General features: G+C 34.7%; 1 protein-coding gene across 8 annotated transcripts in view; it reads right to left on the bottom strand.

Annotated features, from left to right (window-relative positions):
- The window catches only part of tenm4 (teneurin transmembrane protein 4), a 493967-nt gene that overhangs the window by 243176 nt on the left and 230874 nt on the right, over nt 1-19917 (bottom strand). For 6 of the 8 annotated variants that reach the window (XM_056474308.1, XM_056474302.1, XM_056474300.1 and 3 more), the window contains exon 4: nt 13169-13387. The exons of the other annotated variants lie outside the window; for them this stretch is intronic. In XM_056474308.1, coding sequence (XP_056330283.1) covers nt 13169-13387 — 219 coding nt within the window. The remainder of the gene's footprint in view (nt 1-13168; nt 13388-19917) is intronic. 8 annotated transcript variants of the gene reach the window in all.

The following is a 19917-nucleotide window of genomic DNA, read 5'->3' as shown; positions in this document are numbered from 1 at the left end:
ACGAAAAGGGAATGTACCACACACCGGAAGTGACGCGGAATGTACCACACACCAGAAAATATCAGCTTGTGTGTGACTTTGTAGACACAGGTTAACACAAGTCTACAACTATAAAAATCATGGTTTGACCAACTGCGATAAACATTGTTTTGTCATTTAGAGCTATTCTGAGAAAATATCAGTGTGAGAGTATGTAGAAACATGTAAACGCAAGTACATGGAAACAAGTTAACGAGTCCACAACCAAAGCACAACATATGTTGACTCATAAAATTATAAAAACCTACATCAATGTGTAGTCCTGAATAGTTCAGTTAGATAGGTCGATTGATACTCGTGTGGAACCTTTTGACTTGGTTTCGAATCCTTTGATGACATGTAAATTATAATTATTTCTTTACATTAATTTTGGTTATATACATGGTTATAAAAAAAAAATTAACAAGACGCAAAATCTATACCAGTCCTGAAACAAAGTTACAATTACAGATTCTTTAAGAAAAGGGAATGTACCACACACTGGAAGTGACCAGTGGTGTAAAGTAACTAGTTACAAATACTCAAATTACTGTAATTAAGTAGTTTTTTCCCAGGAATTGTAATTTACTAAGTAGTTTAAAATGTGTACTTTTACTTTCCCTTGAGTACATTTTTATTGCAGTATCGGTACTTTTACTCCACTACTTTCCTTCAACCTGCAGTCACTTCTTTATTTTTCCTTGTCTATGGGGATTAGAAAACACAGTCCTGTGATTCTTGTCAAATCAAGGAAAATCGCATCATAATGACTTACTTTACCTCAAGACATGTGCACTTTAATTGCTTTAAACTGTTTAGAAGGACTAAGTGTCCAAGATAATGTATAAAAATCTTAACTTACATTGACCCAGAGACTGTGTAGATGCATGTCACTGATGAGAAGATGACGGATGTTTACTGTATGATGACTGAAATGGCACAAGATGTCAAAATAACATCAGATTGATGTTGTACCATAATGTCTTGGGGGTGTTGCATTTTGTTTGGAAATGAAAATCGGGTTGACGTCAGAACTCAACGATAGGCCAGCGTCAATGTCCAACCTAAAACCAACCAATTATCATTTTCTAATGATGTTACAGCTTAACATTGTGTGGACGTTACCACTATGGCATATATCAGACGTTGGATTTTGGTTGCCATACCTCATGAATAAATGCCAGTATTTGATGACAATATGAAGTTGGTTTGAGATGTTGGCTTGATGTTGGATTTTGTTCACTTTCTAACAACCCAAAATCAACCAAATATCAACATCATTTGACGTCGTTATTGGATATCAAAATAACGTTGTCCTTAGACACTGGCAAGACGTTGAATTTTGGTCACCTGACATCACATCCTTAATCTAACCTAATGTTAACGTCCTATGATGTTGTGTGCCTGCTGGGCAATAACCAGATGCACTACAGAATGTTACATTTACACACATCCACAAATTACATGTAAACATGTAATACTCACTACTCTTGAGTACTTTTAAAAGGACTACTTTTTACTCATACTTTGACTAATATTCATAACAGATACTTTTACTATACTTGCACTACATTTTAGGCAAGTAATGGTACTTTTACTTGAGTATGATTTTTCAGTACTCTTTCCACTACTGGAAGTGATGTGGGGAAAAGTGTTGTTGTCATTGGTGGTGAGCGCGGTAAATTCGTGTTGTGGAGTACATGGCGTAAATAAAGTTTATGGTGACCGAACATGGACTGTGGTCGAGGGTTGTTTTGCCCGATTTGTGGCAAACACATGAGCAGCTTAAAGTGGTTTGCTTTACGTGTGGTCTGTGTTTGCAGTTTCTAAAGGACGCGAACCAAACAGAAACACCAGACATACTGCATCAGTGTGTTCAATATGTTAACAAGGGCGACACGTACACTGTAATCGTGAACATAATGTCGTTTGCACAGTGTAAACATCTGCTTGAGGACTCTTAAAAGTAAAGAGAATGAAGTCAGAAATACGGTTTAACTGGTGTCCGTGTTAACTGGTGCCCCCTTCCAGATGTAAAATATTCACGTTTGCAGATTGGCAGATTCGTCACTTTTTCACAGCAACAAAACATGCCCATTCAAAATAAATATTCTTATTACTTGGTGTCAGTGTCATTGTAAACATTATTGATTTTAATATTTGTGTGACAGAGCAGTATATAACCAAAATTAATGAAAAGAAATAATTATAATTTACATGTCATCAAAGGATTCGAAACCAAGTCAAAAGGTTCATCACGAGTATCAATTGACCTATCTAACTAAACTATTCAGGACTGCACATTGAGGTAGGTTTTTATAATTTTATCAGTCAGCATATGTTGTGCTTTGGTTGTGGACTCGTTAACTTGTTTCCATGTACTTGCGTTTACATGTTTCTACATACTCTCACACTGATATTTTCTCAGAATATCTCTAAATGACTAAACAATGTTTATCGCAGTTGGTCAAACCATGATTTTTATAGTTGTAGACTTGTGTTAAGCCGTGTCTACAAAGTCACACACAAGCTGAAAATTTCTGGTGTATGGTACATTCCGCGTCACTTCCGGTGTGTGGTACATTCCCTTGTTTGTTAAGAATCTGTCATTGTAAATTTGTTTCGGGACTGGTAAAAGTGTTTTGTGTCTTGTAAATTTTTTTCTAAAATGTAAATTTATTTTGTTCCTAGTTAAATCGTTTTTCCTATGTAATTGTGTCTTATGATAGGTAAAAATGTTTTCTAAAATGTAAATTTGTCTTGAGCTTCATAAACGTTTTTCACACTTTTTTTTGCACTTCCCGGCCACCTTAAGATATGCCTTGTGTTGCCTTTTAAATTACCCTTTCACAGTCCACTGTGAAGTTTTGGTGAGTGAATATATGTTCCGATGCGACCCCGCAAGCCTCATTCCCTCCCTGCATGCAGGCAACAGGAAGCAATGATTAAATAAGTTCTGATGAAACCCAGCTGATCTAAATGTGAAGCTGCAGACTGACCCCGCTGCTTAATTTCCACACGATCATTCCTGTCTGGTCAACTGCAATGGCATGTTGTGTGAGCCCTTACAGAGGGGGAATTCGTATACCATTAGCTGCTCGCTGTGGCCCGAGCCCCATGCTGCTCTGCGTAAAAAGATGCTACGACAAGGGGGGTTCTGTGGTGATGAACAGGGGCTCAGCAGGGAGCCCTTGGCCCAATAGCCAGCTCTCCAGGAACGGGACCCTGAGAGAAAGCCAGGGGCCATGGAGCAACACATGCTCAATAAAAAGACCTCAAGCTTCAACGAGTCTGTCTCATCATGCTAACGGGACCTAGCGGGCGTAGAGATCTTCGCTCTTTCTTTTCTACATTTTCCAGCTTGCTTAATCTCAGCCTATTTAAATACAAAAGCCATCTGGTTTGTGAACTATAGTTTGGAGAATTTCTGCAACAAAGATAGATGAGTGGGAAAATTCAATACAACAGAGAGCCTTTCTGTTTGTAGAATGCAACAGATGCATTTTCTTGTTGATAATGTGGAATCACTCTGGGAAAAAAACGAAATTGCCTCAGCCTGATAACTCCATCTCTGGTTGATAGCTATAAGTGGAGACGGATTCTGGGAATGGAGCGATTTCCCGGTGGTGAAATTTGTGCATCTAACTTTAAGCCACTGTGGTCAGATTTGTCTTTATGTTGTGTTTAAACACTTGGGACTTTATGTTTCAAATGCTAACCACCTCTAAATTTGTGATTTTATACTTCAGCTCCCTTCAGATCTCAGGTTTAGTCTTCCCATGCTTTCACATGTAATTCCTCCTCAGTTGCTGGAAAAGCATACCAAATTCCTCTGAAAACACTCTCTGTGTTCGGATCCACAGCCCGAAACCCTGAGCTAAGCCTTTTCAGCTTTAGTCTCAGCACTGGATCACATTTCTGGAACTACAGAATAACTCGTGTTTCTATAGACACACAAAATCATATTGACACCGGCAACATGAATCTGGGCCTTTAAACTCCCTTATCATTTTACTCGAGAAGCTTACCCTGTCCATGCCCTCTTTCTCTCTCTCTCTCCAGAATTTGACAAATCTGTAATGCAGAGCTGAGTCAGGCTGCAGAACAGGGCCGTCACAACACAGTTAAAAATGTTTCAGCATGCACCCTTAATATCCTGACAAGGTGAAGAAATGGGAACAGGAGGTATTAGCGCATATCATTGTCAACCCCAAAAACATGTCAAAATATAGCAGGCTCAAACCCTCGACACATATCTTTCAAGACATCTGCTTGTGTTTACAGAAGGGCAGGGTGAAAAAAATGGGTCAGAAACTGTGACATGTTTGGCAATAACGACACTAATTAATCTACAGTGTGTTTTGGATGGCAATTTATGCCACTCTGTGTGAGCACGTAGGAATCTGTTCATTAAAAAGCAAGGACTATAACAAAGGACATGACCACCTATCCAAGAGTCTGTCATTACAGAATAGCTCTTATTAAGCCTTGAGCTATCTGGCACATCCATATTAGTAATATGCTAATACTTGGTAAATGAAAGCAGCTGGCAGATTATTCACAGGTAAAAGAAAAAAAAAACTATCCCAATCTAAAAAAACGACAGAGAAAATCGTTAAAATAGACTCATTAGAAGGTTTAAGTGAATAAACAGCAGCAATTCTTTTTTTCTTATTATAATTGTGTCCTTGTTCTCTTTAAAGGCTCTGAAAATACAGTTGCCAAACAATCAGAAATGACAATGAGGCTGCTCTTCAAAAGAGCAAGCTAATTTCCATAATTTACCACTTGTTTACCTACAATCACAATGGTTACTTTGACACAGCCAGTATTTGGCTTGACAAGAATATTTACAAGCAGGTGACTCTCAAATTAGCATTTATACGAAAAAAGGACATGGGAACTCAACTTCATGTGATTATTTTCATAACTAGAGAGAAGTTGACACATATAATTTACAATGAAGAATGCATTGTGTGGCACAGCGGAATAACAGCTGGATCGATTCTGGTTCGATTAATGTGGCATTTATAAACCAAACTATAGTCACTTTGAGTTAACTGAACAGAGTGAACAGAACTGTATTTAACAGTCCAAACTGTATTGTCACCCACTTTGTTCCACTATGTGAACACAAGCAAGAAGGTTTTAGGTTTAAAGCCACAAAAAGACCAACACTACAGAAGCTGCCCAGCTTCTAAAGAAAAGTTATTGACTTTTAAGAGGTGAAGTAAAGAAAGCAGGATCAAAGCTTGCATCGACCTTGTGCAACAAAGCATAGCCTCTGGCAGGAGCACTACTATTTACTACAGGACAGCTAGATGTTAACTGTGGTTTCATTCCTGCAACACGTGTCAACCGATCTGGAGTCATTCTGAATTAACTGAATAATTGTAAACAGAACTGTATTTAACATTCTAAATTGTACTGACAACCATGTTGTGCTGTTGTGTCACTGTAAAATTAAATCTATTTATCAATTGATCTGGAGTCACTCTGAATTAACTGAATGGTATGAACAGCAACAAACTGTATTACTTCACCTTACTAATTACTACTAGACAGCTAGATGTTAAAGCCTGGTTTACACTTCTGCGTCAAGTCATCGGCGCAACCCACGGCGCATGCAATGCGTGTTGCTGTGTATTTATACTTCTGCGTGCTGTTTCTGTTGCTCTGCAGCTCTGTTGCTCTGCAACACTTCTGAAACACTAGCTGGCAGTAGGTGTTTATGTAGGTGTTTATGTTCCTCTGTGTCGAGTTTCTTCACTTGTGTTTTGTTTTTCTGAATGATACCTTAAAGTGGCTCAAACTCGCTCATTTTGAGGCGGGAACCAACGGACATGCAACAACTGTAATCATAAGGTAAACACAAAACAAAAGTTTCCATCTAGAGCTACTTCACGGGACTCCACACTTTTAAACACTCGCACCATCGGGCATGTGCTGCTCTCACCCCTGCCCACACTCATCAGCACTACCAAGCCGACCAATCACAGAGCTTGTGCTACAAGTTGTTGCGACGTGTAGTTACATTTTTGAGAGGTGCACGTCAGCGTCACCGACGGCCACGGCGAGGGCTATGTGTCCACGCGTATGCTGCGGCTTGACGCAGAAGTATAAATCAGCCTTAACTGTGGTTTCATTCCTGCAACACTGCAACCAATCAGGAGTCATTCTGAATGAACTTAAGTGTAAACAGAACTGTATTTAGCATTCCATACTGACACCTGTTTTGTGCTGTTGTGCCACTGTAAAATCGAAATATATATATATATATATATATATATATATATATATATATATATATATATATATATATATATATATATATATATATATATATTAATTGAACTGGAATCACTCTAAATTAACTGAATGGTATGAATATCAACAAGCTATACTGCTTCACTTTACTATTTAGTATTGTACAGCTACAGAAGATGTTAACCGTGTTTTCACTCCTGCAACACATGTCAACCAATCTGGAGTCATTCTGAATTAACTTATTAAGTGTAAACAGAACTGTATTTAACATTCCAAATTGTACTGACAAGCATTGTGTGCTGTTCTGTCACTGTAAAATTAAATCTATATATATATATATATCAATTGAACTGGAGTCACTCCAAATTAACTTAATGGTAAGAACATCAAAAAACTCTACTCTGTCGCTTTAGATTTACAAATTATACTTACATTTCAAAAATATTGCCCAGATTCTCCAGATTGCGATTGTCTAGGCAAAGTAAATTAATCTGGACCAAACAGTGCACCAACCTTGTCAACACAATATTGCCTCTGGCAGTAGTCTCACTATTTTGCAATACAGCAGCCAACAACTTGGTGTCAATCAAGACTCCATTCCTGCAATTATCATCAAGAAAAATAAATCAAGAAAACTCCTAAATTAAACATTTGAAGTGAACAAAACTCCAAAATAAATGGACAAGCATATTGTGCTGATGTATTGCTGTATAAATTTGATGTCAGTTGTGGCTCCATTCATACACCAATTTTGGAAACACATTTAAAACCAAACTATACCAACAAGTGTACTGTTTCACTTTAGATTTTCACTGTAAAAATGATTGTCAATGTTCCAATGAAAAGTTACTGACAACAGGAAACTACTGTGGATGTCCATTTGATGTGATTCCATTAATGCAATGCTAATCTAGAGTCACTCTGAATTAAACAATGCAATCGCTGAACAATAGAATCTCTGGTAAGAACTCCACTGTTTTACTACCAGGCAACAGACATCTAGATGTCAGTTGTGATTACATTTGTGTACCACTTATTAACAAAACCATAGTCACACTAAAGTAATCAAATAGTGTGAACAGAGCCATATTTAACTGTTCATACTGTACAAGTGGTGGCATTGTGCCATCTAGAATTGTATTTCTCCAATTTAAGTTCCAAAATAACAGGCATTGCAAAAAGCTGCCCAGCTTCCAGAGAATATATACTCACTAATTAGAGGCAAAGTAATCTGGATCAAACATTGCATCAACCTGTGCAAGACAACCTTGCCTCTGGCAGGCTCACTATTTACTAGCGGACAGCAGACAACTTGATGTCAAGTGAGGTTCCAATTCTGCAACAATCATCAAGAAAAACGGAATTAAGAAAACTCTGAATTAACCCAATAGTGTGAACAGAATTGTATTTTGTGCAAACTGCATTATCGTTATTATGCCACTATGTGAATGTACCAATCATAAGCATAGGTTTCCAACGCTGAAGTGACAGACAGTGCAGGGATGCACCCAGATTCCAATGAAAACTTCCTGCATCATAAGAAGCGAAGTGAAATGAAACAGGATCAAATCTTCCACCGACCTTGTGCAACACAGCATAGCCTCTGGCAGGAATCCCTCTATTTTACTACAGAGGACGCTAAGCTTAACTCTAGCATTTAAACTTCCTCTTCCACGGCACTGTGGTGTGCTTCTTTGTTTCAGTCAAATAGAGCCTTATGGTGCCTTGCATAGCTCGGAGGCAAGAGACCGATTCCTTTGGTGAGTGTGCTACCCCTCACTGGCAGCCTGAGGGTAACCTATATACCAATGCAAATCACAGCCATTTGTCGGAAAGATAAATCCCATTTTAGCACTGGGGTGCCACCGCTAGGTGACCGGTACGCTAGCTGGATGCCACACAGAGAAGAGAAAGTTCTTGCCACAGGAGGGTAATTCATAGCATTACAGAAGGCCGAGTGGAGGAGAGGCAGGCGCAATCCTCCTGAGCTTGATGTAATTCCAGCCTTGGGTGGTTAACTTGTAAAGACTGATCAATTATTTACAGCATTTTTTGTTCTACTCTGTAAAGAAGCCTTGAGGGAAAAGCCGAGAGCTGCTAGTGATGACAGGCTTCATATCGACTGCTCAGTATTGGCATGCTTTCTCTACTCCTCTTCAATTATCAAAGCGAGGTGAATGCTTTCTTAACCTGAAAAGCATGTTGACATATCTTATTTGGAACTTGGTTACCTGTTGCTGGACAAACATAGACATCCATTGACTTAATCTTTGGCATTCAGAAGTACAATGAGCTCAGAAACCCTAGGTTAGGTCAACTTTATCAATAGCTATGTTTACATTCAAATATGTGAATTAGATCTGGAATACAGCATAAAACATTTGCAAATAAAGCAACCGTTTTAAATAATTGTGTCACAAATAGAAAAATCAGCATTTCCTGATAAAATGGCACCAAATATCAAAAATAAAAATGTAATTTTCCCAGTAGAAGCAATTGTGAGTCTTTGTTCTTACATAATTTATTACTTGTGCCTCAGAAAATCTGGCTTTTGGAGGAGCAAGACCCCTCTTTCATAGAGCAGTCGCTCAAGACATTTCTGGGAGGTAATAATACCAAAATTACCCCATGTTACTTATTACCTATAGAAGATGTGCCTTACGTAACACCTCTGAACAAGAAATACAGTGACAAAAAATTATAATATTAATCATATTTGACAATAAACTAATATTTCCAAGCGCTTTTCATCAATGGTTCATTAGTGAAGACTTGTAAAACTGATTCACTGTGGTTAAAGCTCCCGCAGAGCTGGTCAGTTGTCCTTTAGCATGGTATGCCATTAAGTTATTTTTTTGTATCATTTACAGGCTTTCAATTGATTTAGTCTTTGGCATTCAGAAGTACAATGAGTTCAGAAACCCTACTACTCAACCCTACTCAACTAGTTTATCAATAGCTACAGTATGTTTTCATCCAATTAGACTTAAGCGGAAAACTGAAATATCACGTAAACATTTACAAATATAGCATAATTTCAATTGTCAACAAGAAAAAAAAAATCACCATTTCCTGATAAAATGGCACCAAATATCAAAAATAAAAATGAAATGTGTCATATAGAAACACCTGTGGGACTTTTTCCTATATATTATATTACTTGTGAGTATGCCATTAAGTTTTTTTTTGTTTGTTTTTTTGTATCATTTACAGGCTTTCAATTGATTTTGTCTTTCATTAAAACCTCTTGACCTTTCTATCGCTATGCAAATTTAATGAAGGAAATTATGTGATGGCCTAACACAGCCGTAATCAAAACATTACAAGAAATGGAACCCTGGGTGGATGAAATAATATCCCCATCACAATGCTAAACTGCATAAGAGAACTGCAATGCAGGTCGTCCACACTGTGATGTATGCTGAGAACCACTTCAAGAGTCATGGCATAGGGTGAAATTAGTCATGACAGAGGCACTGCTGAAGTCTACATTCATGGACTGAGCAAACAATAAGAAATGCAATGAATGGGCTTTCAGAATGCCAAGAACCATTAAAAAAAATAAAACTTTTAATTAAATTGTGTGATTTTCACATCTTCTCGAGATTTATAAATTGATTAATCCGTTTGAATTGTTGTACTATTAAAATTCAATGCATCAGTTATGTAATCTGACAATCCACAGTACTGGTTACGATAAGAGCCAATATATAATATTATCTTCAATAAAAATAAGTGATTCAATTATACTTGCACTCAATTATACTTTTTCAACAACAACAAATAGACAAATAAACAATAGACCATAGGCAAATGTGTGTCTAATGTGTCTTGGGGATTTTTTGAGAATAGTTATGAATAACATGATTTTTTGTAAACACTTTTTGTAAATCAAGTTGTAATCAAACATCAGAATTCAAGTCTATTTACTCCATCCATATAGATAATTAAATTGTATGTACTCAAAATTTGTAATATTTAAAGTCTTCCATTAAGTTTTTATAATCAAAATGCTGAAACGATAATAGTCCCTATTAGTGTGTCTTCACCATAAATTGGCAATAACTTAAATACATACATACATACAAACATACATACATATATACATACATACATACATACATACATACATACATGCATACATACATACATACATACAATGCTCAGCATAAATGAGTACACCCCATTTTGAAAATTTGTACCAATTTCTCAGTGAATATGGGTAATATATATATATATATATATATATATATATATATATATATATATATATATATATATATATATATATATATATATATATATATATATATATATATATTGGTGCATTTGAACAATACAGATAGATAGAATTGAAAAGGTAATAAATTTAAAATCATGCAAAAAAAAAAAAAAAAAAAATATATATATATATATATATATATATATATTTTTTTTTTTTTTTTTTGCTTCTCTTAATTGTTTCTTCTTTTTAAAATTTGTATTCAATATTTTTCTATAACATAAATTTTGGTGTACTAGTATTTGGACCATTATTGTGAGTTTTTTTTTTTTTTTTTTTGTCAGATAAGCTCCAAATTTGGCTTCAGTACTAACTAATCTAATGTATATGCCCAAAAATAATATTGTATCGCTTCTAGGGGTGTAACGATTTATCGTGGTCTGATTTATTGCGATGCAAAAATGTCACAATATGCATCGTGGTGTTATGACGATTTTATTACGATATGATGTCCGTTTTCTCTTATTAGTGAGCTGCTGTCACATGTGAGTTCAGATTGCTTGAACTAGCAGCAGTAACGTTGCCAGGTCAAGATGAGTGGAGTTGAAATACAGGATGGCCCATCCTCTCAAAGTCGGACGTCTGGCAACATTTTGGTTGTACAGACATTGCTTTAGACCCGTCCACTTTTTGACACGCATACTGGGTCAAACACAACCGAAGTCTTCACATTGTTTTACATACTTTGCTCAGCGACATGCATACCTCCTAATGGTGTTGAAAGAGTCACATACTGTGTTTACAAGGTACAATTCACCCAAAAATGTCATTTCTGTCTTTACGTAATTATGTATTCACGGCCGCAAAATCACACATGACGTGCGCTCACTGCGCTGCTGACCGTAAGCTGTAACTACAGAGAGGGCAGGCGCACGCCCTACTTAATGATAGACGCGCGCGCGTCTGCTTTAGTGAACAGAACCTCAATAGGCTGTGAATAACAGGTAACAAAGTTGTAAATAACATTCAGTTTGTGGCACAGAGTGATCGTTAGAGAGCCGCACGCGAAGTATGAACAGCACTTAGCAGTGAAAATGAAACCGAAAGCGTGCACGTCATTTAATGATCATATCGCATTTTAGAGTTATGATTACGACAAGCATTTAATGTTTTTATTTTCCATAGCGAACACAGGGTGTTGTGCATGAGAATAAATGTTTAACAGTGTCAGTATAACTATTCTAGCCTATATAATATTGAATATAATGCAATAGGGAATCAGATAATGACAAATGTCTGATTTTACTAGTGAATTAATGGTCTAATAATATTGTTAATGACAGATTGCACGCATATGTCTCAAACATGATAATAAAAATTCAGAATTTTGAAAAGTTGTATTCTGATGTCATCACTTTACTGTGCATTAATGACCAGGACAAATTTAAAGTCTGTTCAAGTCCATTATTCAAAGTCTATTCAAAATTTTGCATTTTAACCAACAGTAGACCTACACTTAATATTATTGTTGTTTTACCATAAGTCTGAGAAATAACAATAATAACAGCCTACTCATATTCACCTTTATTTTACATCTACAGAATCGTGAGAAAATTTAGTTGAATAGAATGCAATTTTTAAAATTTTTGCACCTTTACTTAAATTTTCCTTAATTTTGTTATTTTCTTAAAGAACAACAAAAAGAAACAAAAGAAATACATTGAAAACTTGGTAATTTACTTGATAATTTTTTTAATAAATCTTTTATTTGCATTTCAGTTTTAATTTTTAATTTTTATTCCAAATATCGTGATACATATCGAATCGTGAACACTATATCGTGATACACATTGTATTGTGAGCTGAGTGTATCGTTACACCCCTAATAGCTTCCTATTAAAAATGTACTCATATATGCTGAGCGCTGTACATACATACATACATACATACATACATACATACATACATACATACATACATGCATACATACATATACATACAGACATACATACATATAAAGATACTCATAAAACATAACCATATTCCAATGTTATGTGCCATTCATTTTTGACTCACTAAAGAAAATATAATAGTGAGTCAAATTATTATATAACTAAAACTGATTTTTTTATGTGCTTTAGAATGTATTTAAAATCCATAAAAATATTATAACCTAGATATAACATAACCGAATCAAATTGTCAGAGCAAATACAAACTTAATTTCAAGTTTTTATTTATTGTGACAATATGTCATGCTTAAGGTACATTTGTTTTCGGCTTGTAGGGTGCAAACTGCTTCTCTTTTGAACACTGAACCACGTACCAGTCTTTTTAATTCACCTATAATTTCATCCTATTTCACAAAATCATTAACAGCGAGAAGAAAATGAAAGTAAACAGAAATACGTAGGAATTTTTACTTCATCACATATTAAAATAAATAAATAAATAAAACTCCAGCATCTGTCACACATCCCTGAATCCCAGTCAAGAGCTTCACTTCTCAGCAGGTATTAGTTAAAAAAAAAAAGTTCCTGTGAACATTTGACCTCAACTCCTGTCTAAAATATCCCCAAAAAATGAACGTGGGGCCTGAGGCTGCACCAGAGCAGGGGATGTGGGGCGTCTCTACCAGACAGTGATATTGAGAGGGACTCACCGTTAGCAGTAGCGGCGGCCGGAGCGCAGACGTTCCCTGAGCCGGTTTTAACTAAGAATGAATTGGGGCCAAACTCATCTTCCGACTCAGAGTCCCGGCCGGCCTGAGCCCCGCTGTTACCTAGCAACCTTCCTTGGCTCTGATTGGCTGCGTGGGAAGGGGGAGGGTAAGGGGAGTCGACAGGGGAAGAGGAGGCAGATGAGCAATGCAGAGGAGGACCTGTAGACCACAAACACAAACAACACACAGGGGACAACTTAAGGCCAGAATCTACAGGCAAATACAGCTTTATCATTCAGCTGCCAGATTTGAAATCCGGGCTTGCGGGCTTGTCTTAACTGTAATTATTGTCAGATTATTTATTTTATTTCAGTTTAACGAAAAAGGAAACTTCAAAAATACAATTTGCAATTTATGTCTGTAGATTTCAATTACAAAACATATTTTTAAAGGCTGTTTATTCAAAATTTGATTTTTATTTTTATCCTGCATAAAGCCATAAATCTCTGCTTTATGGTCCAAATTCCACAGTACTGTTCATATCTGTACTCTAAAAAGTTTTACCAGAGGGCTTTGCTGACATAATTTGCCTGATTATATTTAAGATTGTATTTAACTTATATATATTTTTAAAATATACTTTATATATTATACTAACTGACTAACTAACTAACTAACTAACTAACTAATTTATTAATTAACCAACTAACTAATTTACTAACTACCTAATTTACAAACTAACTAATTTACAAACTAACTAATTTACTAACTAACTAACTAATTTACTAATTAACTAACAAACTAAATAACCAAGTTACTAACTAATTAACTGACAAACTAACCAACTAACTAATTTGCTAACTAACTAACTAACTAACTAACTAACTAACTAATTTACTAATTAACTATCAAACTAAATGACTAAGTTACTAACTAATTAACTAACAAACTAAATAACTAAGTTACTAATTAACTAATAAATTAACTAACTACACTCAATAAATAGTGTTTGCTGTATGTTCAAACTACTTTTTTAAATGAGCTGAAACAACACAATTCTTGAGTTTTTTTTGAGGGACAACTTAATTGTTTTATGTTCAATCCACTTAAATTTGTAAAATCTAATAAGTTAACTAAATTCCTTCATGTTGTCCCAACACAAATCGATTGAGTGGAACCCAGCATGTTTTACAGTTTATGGCAGGGGTTCTTGGAGGTCCGATGTCCTGCAGATTTTAGCTCCAACTTGCCTCAACACACCTGCAAGGGTGTTTCTAGAAAGTCTTGTAAGAGCTTGATTAGCTAGTGCAGGTGTGTCTGATTAGGGTTGGAGCTAAAAACTGCAGGACACCGGACTTAAAAAACGCTTTACAAGATTATTCATACTTAGTTTAATGTTAGTAAATACATTAACATTAACTAATGGACCATTATGCAAAAGTGTTGAATGCATTTAATTTTGGCTGTATTTTCTGAATTACGGAGATATAAAGATTCTCAAAATCACCCTTGTCGAAAACCTAATTTAAACAGCTTACTCAATTTAAATAGGTTAGGACTCTAATATAAACATGAATTTGTTATTTATTTATTTATTTATTTATTATATTATATTTTTTTGCTAGAAGTGAAAGACTAAAGTCAAATTAGTGTCTTTTTGTTAAATCATCCCTCGATTGCATAAACAACATTTTTGAAAACTTGCAATACAAAAAAAAAGTATGCAATCAACAGTGTAAGTGTGTTACCTATTACTATTGGTGTTATTATTATTAGAACTTAATTCACCTGTAGTGTCTGGCCTTAAAACACACACCTCTGCAGAACAAACTGATAAATGAACAACACATGAGCATGCAGAGAGAAGAAACTAAATGAATGCACAGAAAAATAGCGTCTGTCTGTCTGTCTGTCTGTCTTTGCTCTCTTGATCTAGCATTTCTCTGATCATTCTGATGATTTGTGACTCCAAAAAGGAGTGTTTTTTTAACAAAGGCAGAATGACAGATACACTTTAATAAAACAACAAATGAAACATTCAAAAAGAGTCACTAGTGATCAACAATGACTGAACTGTTAATCAACAGTGAATAATTCAGTTGTTGGGTGAATCTCACAAAACAAAACAGAAACAAAAAAAAAATATATATAATTATGCAACTAAATCACAAGAGAGTATGTTTAGCATAAAGAAAACCTTTAGGTTAATTAAGATTAAGCCTTTTAAAAAGTTAAAGGCAGCCAAATGAATACAAATAATCAATTATGGAGTGTGATTTTAAATAAAGAAACTGAAGCATATCGTATTTAGGACAATTAGGATAATTTTTTTAACATTTATTGTATGCCTTTTTTTCTGCAGGAGCTGAATTTAGAATAATAATAATAGTCCCTTTACATATTAATACTTTAAAACTGAAATATACAAATAGATTGACCTTTAATTTTGGATTACATTATAAGATTTAAAAAATGTATAATAAATTACATTTTAAAAACAAATCATTTGGATAGATTTGGGGTTTAGAGATACTTTGAACTTATCAAAATTAATTCATTTGTTTGAGTTAAATAACTCTGATATGACAGTTCTTGAAATGTTTTGTGAGATAGACCCAAGTCACAATACAAATCACATTTACTCAGCACAACAGGTCATAAAAGCAATGATGTTTTGAAGAATCTTGAAAAACCATTTACAGCACATCAAAATAATGAGGCTGGTTTTTATGAAAAAAAAAAGTCATTTATAAATGAACTTGATGAATTTGTTTTCTCTGAAATTGTGCAACTCCTCTCTTTCTGAATGAACCCTTTTGAGATATGAGACTACACAGGTGAGAACAATAGCCATTTTCCATACAATACGGCGGCAAGATATAAATATCTAGCATTTCACATACAGAAGTACAGGTGCAAGTTAACAAAGTTTGTCCCATTGTAGGACTAGATGAGGTTTATACTGAGGGGGAAAAAAGTGTTTTAATACATGTACTATGTTGTGTGGAGTTCAGAGGTTAATAAAAGTGTCATTTAAAGATAAAGTAAAATGTTGCTTTCAATTCTCTGTAATTAGTGCTAGGAGGGGGTACAGCTGATAAAGCTAAAGAAAAGTAGTCTAATTACCATATAATGCATTAAAATGCTAGTCTAGGGCTTGAATGTTAAATATTACAGTCTGGTGTTTTATCATTTGTCATTTTCATTTGCAAGTTTTCAAAGATATATACAGTATACAGTAAAAACCAGAGGTTTACATATATTAAAAGGCATATAAATATATATTTTTTTAAATATCAGATGTTAAAGAACATTATGCAGAAATATTGAATCAACATCTCAAGACATCAGCCAGAAAATTAAAGCTTGGCTGCAAAAGGATCTTCCAAATGGACAATGACCCTAAGCATACTGCCAAATTAGTTAAACTGTAGCTTAAGGGCAACAAAGTAAATGTTTTGGATGGCCATCACAAAGCCCTGATCTCAATCCTATAGAGAATATGTGAGCAGAGCTGAAAAAGTGTGTGCGAGCAAGGCAACCTACAAATCTGATTCAGTTACACCAGTTCTGTCAGGTGGATTAGGTCAAAATTCCAGCAAACGATTGTCAGAAGGTTGTTGAAGGATACCCAAAACGTTTGACCCAAGTTATACAGTTTAAAGGCAATGCTACAAGGTACTAATGAAATGTATGTCAACATTTGACTGTCTAGGAAGTAAAAAAACATTCTCAATAAAACAATTCCCTCATTAATCAGGCATTAAGCAAATATAAATCATTTTGGTAATCCTAACTGACCTAAAAGAGAAAATGTTTAGTATGATTTAACATCAGATATTTAAAAAAAGGGATATGTGTCTTTTATAGACTATATGTAAATGCCTTGTTTCAATTGTATATAAAAGCTGAAAAACTTATACAGACAACATGCTTAAAATAAATGAAATTTTATCCTTACCCTTAACCATACATGTAGCATATGTATCCTGACTAGGTAACATACTGTATACTGTTAAACTGTATAGTGGACTAAAATATATATTTGTAAAGTTATTCATAACGAATGCTTCCATGCATATGTGCTAAATTGCACTTACTATGTTAACTGCACATTTTATGTTAGAATATTATGTGTTTGTATTATTTTCTTTTTAAAATTTTCTTTTTAGGCCAAAAGAATAATTAAAATGTTCAAAAAGTTTCCACCTGGTATTTGTTCAGTTGAGTTTTTTGTGTACCATTCTCTCATATTCCATCACAGTCTGTATCATTTTTGCTGAATCTCTTAACAAACGTATTATTAAATGAACAAATGCCATGTTACGCACTACACAATCAAACAGGAAAGCAAGCAAAAACAAAAGGATGTGTAAGACAAATAATTTAATTCAAAATGAAGTATGATTATCTTATTTTTGTGCACATTTTCATAATCTGAGAGCAGGAGTTTTGTTTGAACATATTTGATGAGTGTTTACACTACTTCCAAATCCGTTTTGCAGGTTTAACTCCCTACAAAAGTGGTCTAAAGTGGATAAACTCAGAAAATGACATTATTCCTGTACCCTTATAATTAATTTCTTCCACACTTGGCCAGATTAATAAAATGGCATCTTAATACTCAGTGTAAACTGAATTGACTACAAATTTTTTTAATTGAATTGATTTGAACTGAATTGATTACAAAACATTTTGATTAAATCAAACCATTTCACAGTTGTATATTAAATGTTAAATATTTAGATAAACTCTAAGGTTTTACATTTCAATGACAGTAATTTAGTCAAAACACGAGACCCTTTTCAAAATGATTCACATTAAGGCATATTCTTGTGCAAAACTGCTCAAAATGCCATATTACATATGTCAGGCCAGAAGTTGGCACTGTCATCATTGCTATTGAACATTACCTGTTTGCTCATTCATAAAACACTTATTCTCCCAGATCTAATCCAAAATGTTGCGTATCTAGAATATGCTATGTGTACAGTTTATGAAGCTTTTCTGCTATTAATATTGGTGAAGTAAACCTTCACTTTGCTTTACAGAGATTTGACACAACTGAACCAATTGATTCGTTAAAGAATTCACTGTTTCAAAGTATTCGCAACAGCACTAGTGACAACTTATAGTCAAAACCACATAAATGCATTAAACTGCAACAAGAATTTGTGTTTTTTAAACTATAAACTATTAAATGCACATAGCTTATCATCTAATCAACACAATCTCATGTCAATTTCGTAACTTTTTGATTTAGTGGCTAATTCGTATGAATTTGTATGATCTTATTCATACAAGTAAGTACGATTTGCTCATGCCCCAATGACCGTTGGGTTTAGGGGTGGGGTTAGGTTAGGTGCCACGCCTCCTTTTTAAAATCGAACACTTTCGTACAACTGAACTCGTACGAATTTGTACGAATTAGCCACTAAACTGACAAAATGTAAAATAATTACATTTTCTCGTGAGATCAGGCTGCATCTTATACAACTGTATCAATATGCAAGGCTTTTATATGATTTCATTCATTGTGGGCTCAGCTAAACAGACCAACAAGAGATCATTACTGATATTTTTGTTTGACAAATGTCTAAATAACTCGTAAAATTCAGTCAAAAAATATTAATGTCATTCAGTGATTCACCGCTGGGGCAATATAAGTGAACCCGCATGATTCTCATGTATTCTGTAGTATTACAGAAATTCAAACAGTAACGAAATAACAAAGAAATCATGTCGCAATTTGATGCATGCTTTGAAGTACTGACTCGAAACGAAAGATCCACAAATGTTTTGAAGCTTGATGAAGCAGTGCTTCAAAACTAAGTGCATCACCATTAACACATACTACGCATGTGCGTCACAATACAGTAGGGTTGCACAATAAATTCAAATGAAATTGAAATTGCAATAAAAAATAAAGGCCAGAGGGAGCTCTCGCGCAGAAACTGCAAATATCAACATAGGCTCATTCTGAAAGCATAGCCCTGGAGATTCTGGAGTTTGCGAGATAAATTTGGGATCTCAAAACGCATACACAGGGGCCTCTGGTGGATTCACGTCAACAAAAACTGCAAAAAACGTACATCCTGGGACATATTTGGCGCTCTGCAGAAATGTATATAGGGGTATGTTTTTAGAATGAGCCTGGGTTGGCAAATCACATAATGATTCTCTTTGCTTTCAGGAATACGCTGATTAAATAGTCTATGATTTTTAGCGTATAGTTTGTCAGTGAACTAAATGCTTCTCTTTAAAAGCAGCAGGATATGTACTGCTGGTTACAGAGTTTTACCACTAAAATGCATGTAAATATTGCCTATTGTATATAGATATGAACATCTACACATTTGCACACTCCCTGGACATTTCCATTTTAATTATATTTTATTCAGTTTAACTTCAACTTTAAAACTTGTTTTCAAAATGATGTTTTCAGCCCCTAAACCTGCTTTGTCACGCAAACAAATAGGCAAAACATACTGTCTAAACATTGTCATGTAAATGACCCCTAAATCATTTGATTATACCCAAGTACCTCACTGATTTAAAGATAAACCTGAGATTCTATGAGGTGTAAATGTGTGAATGGAGAAGTTGAGTCTCTGATTTCCTGCTGTGAACACAGCGCATGACAATACAAGCCATTTTTAGACTTCTTTAAATAGTTTGAAGTAAACATCAATAAAAAGGACTAAAGCATTTTTGTTTTATTTTTCCTTAAATGCCTCTAGTATTCTACT

The sequence above is a fragment of the Danio aesculapii genome, chromosome 15, assembly GCF_903798145.1.
Source record: "Danio aesculapii chromosome 15, fDanAes4.1, whole genome shotgun sequence".
Lineage (NCBI taxonomy): Eukaryota > Metazoa > Chordata > Actinopteri > Cypriniformes > Danionidae > Danio > Danio aesculapii.
This window is presented reverse-complemented; position numbering and strand designations above follow the sequence as displayed.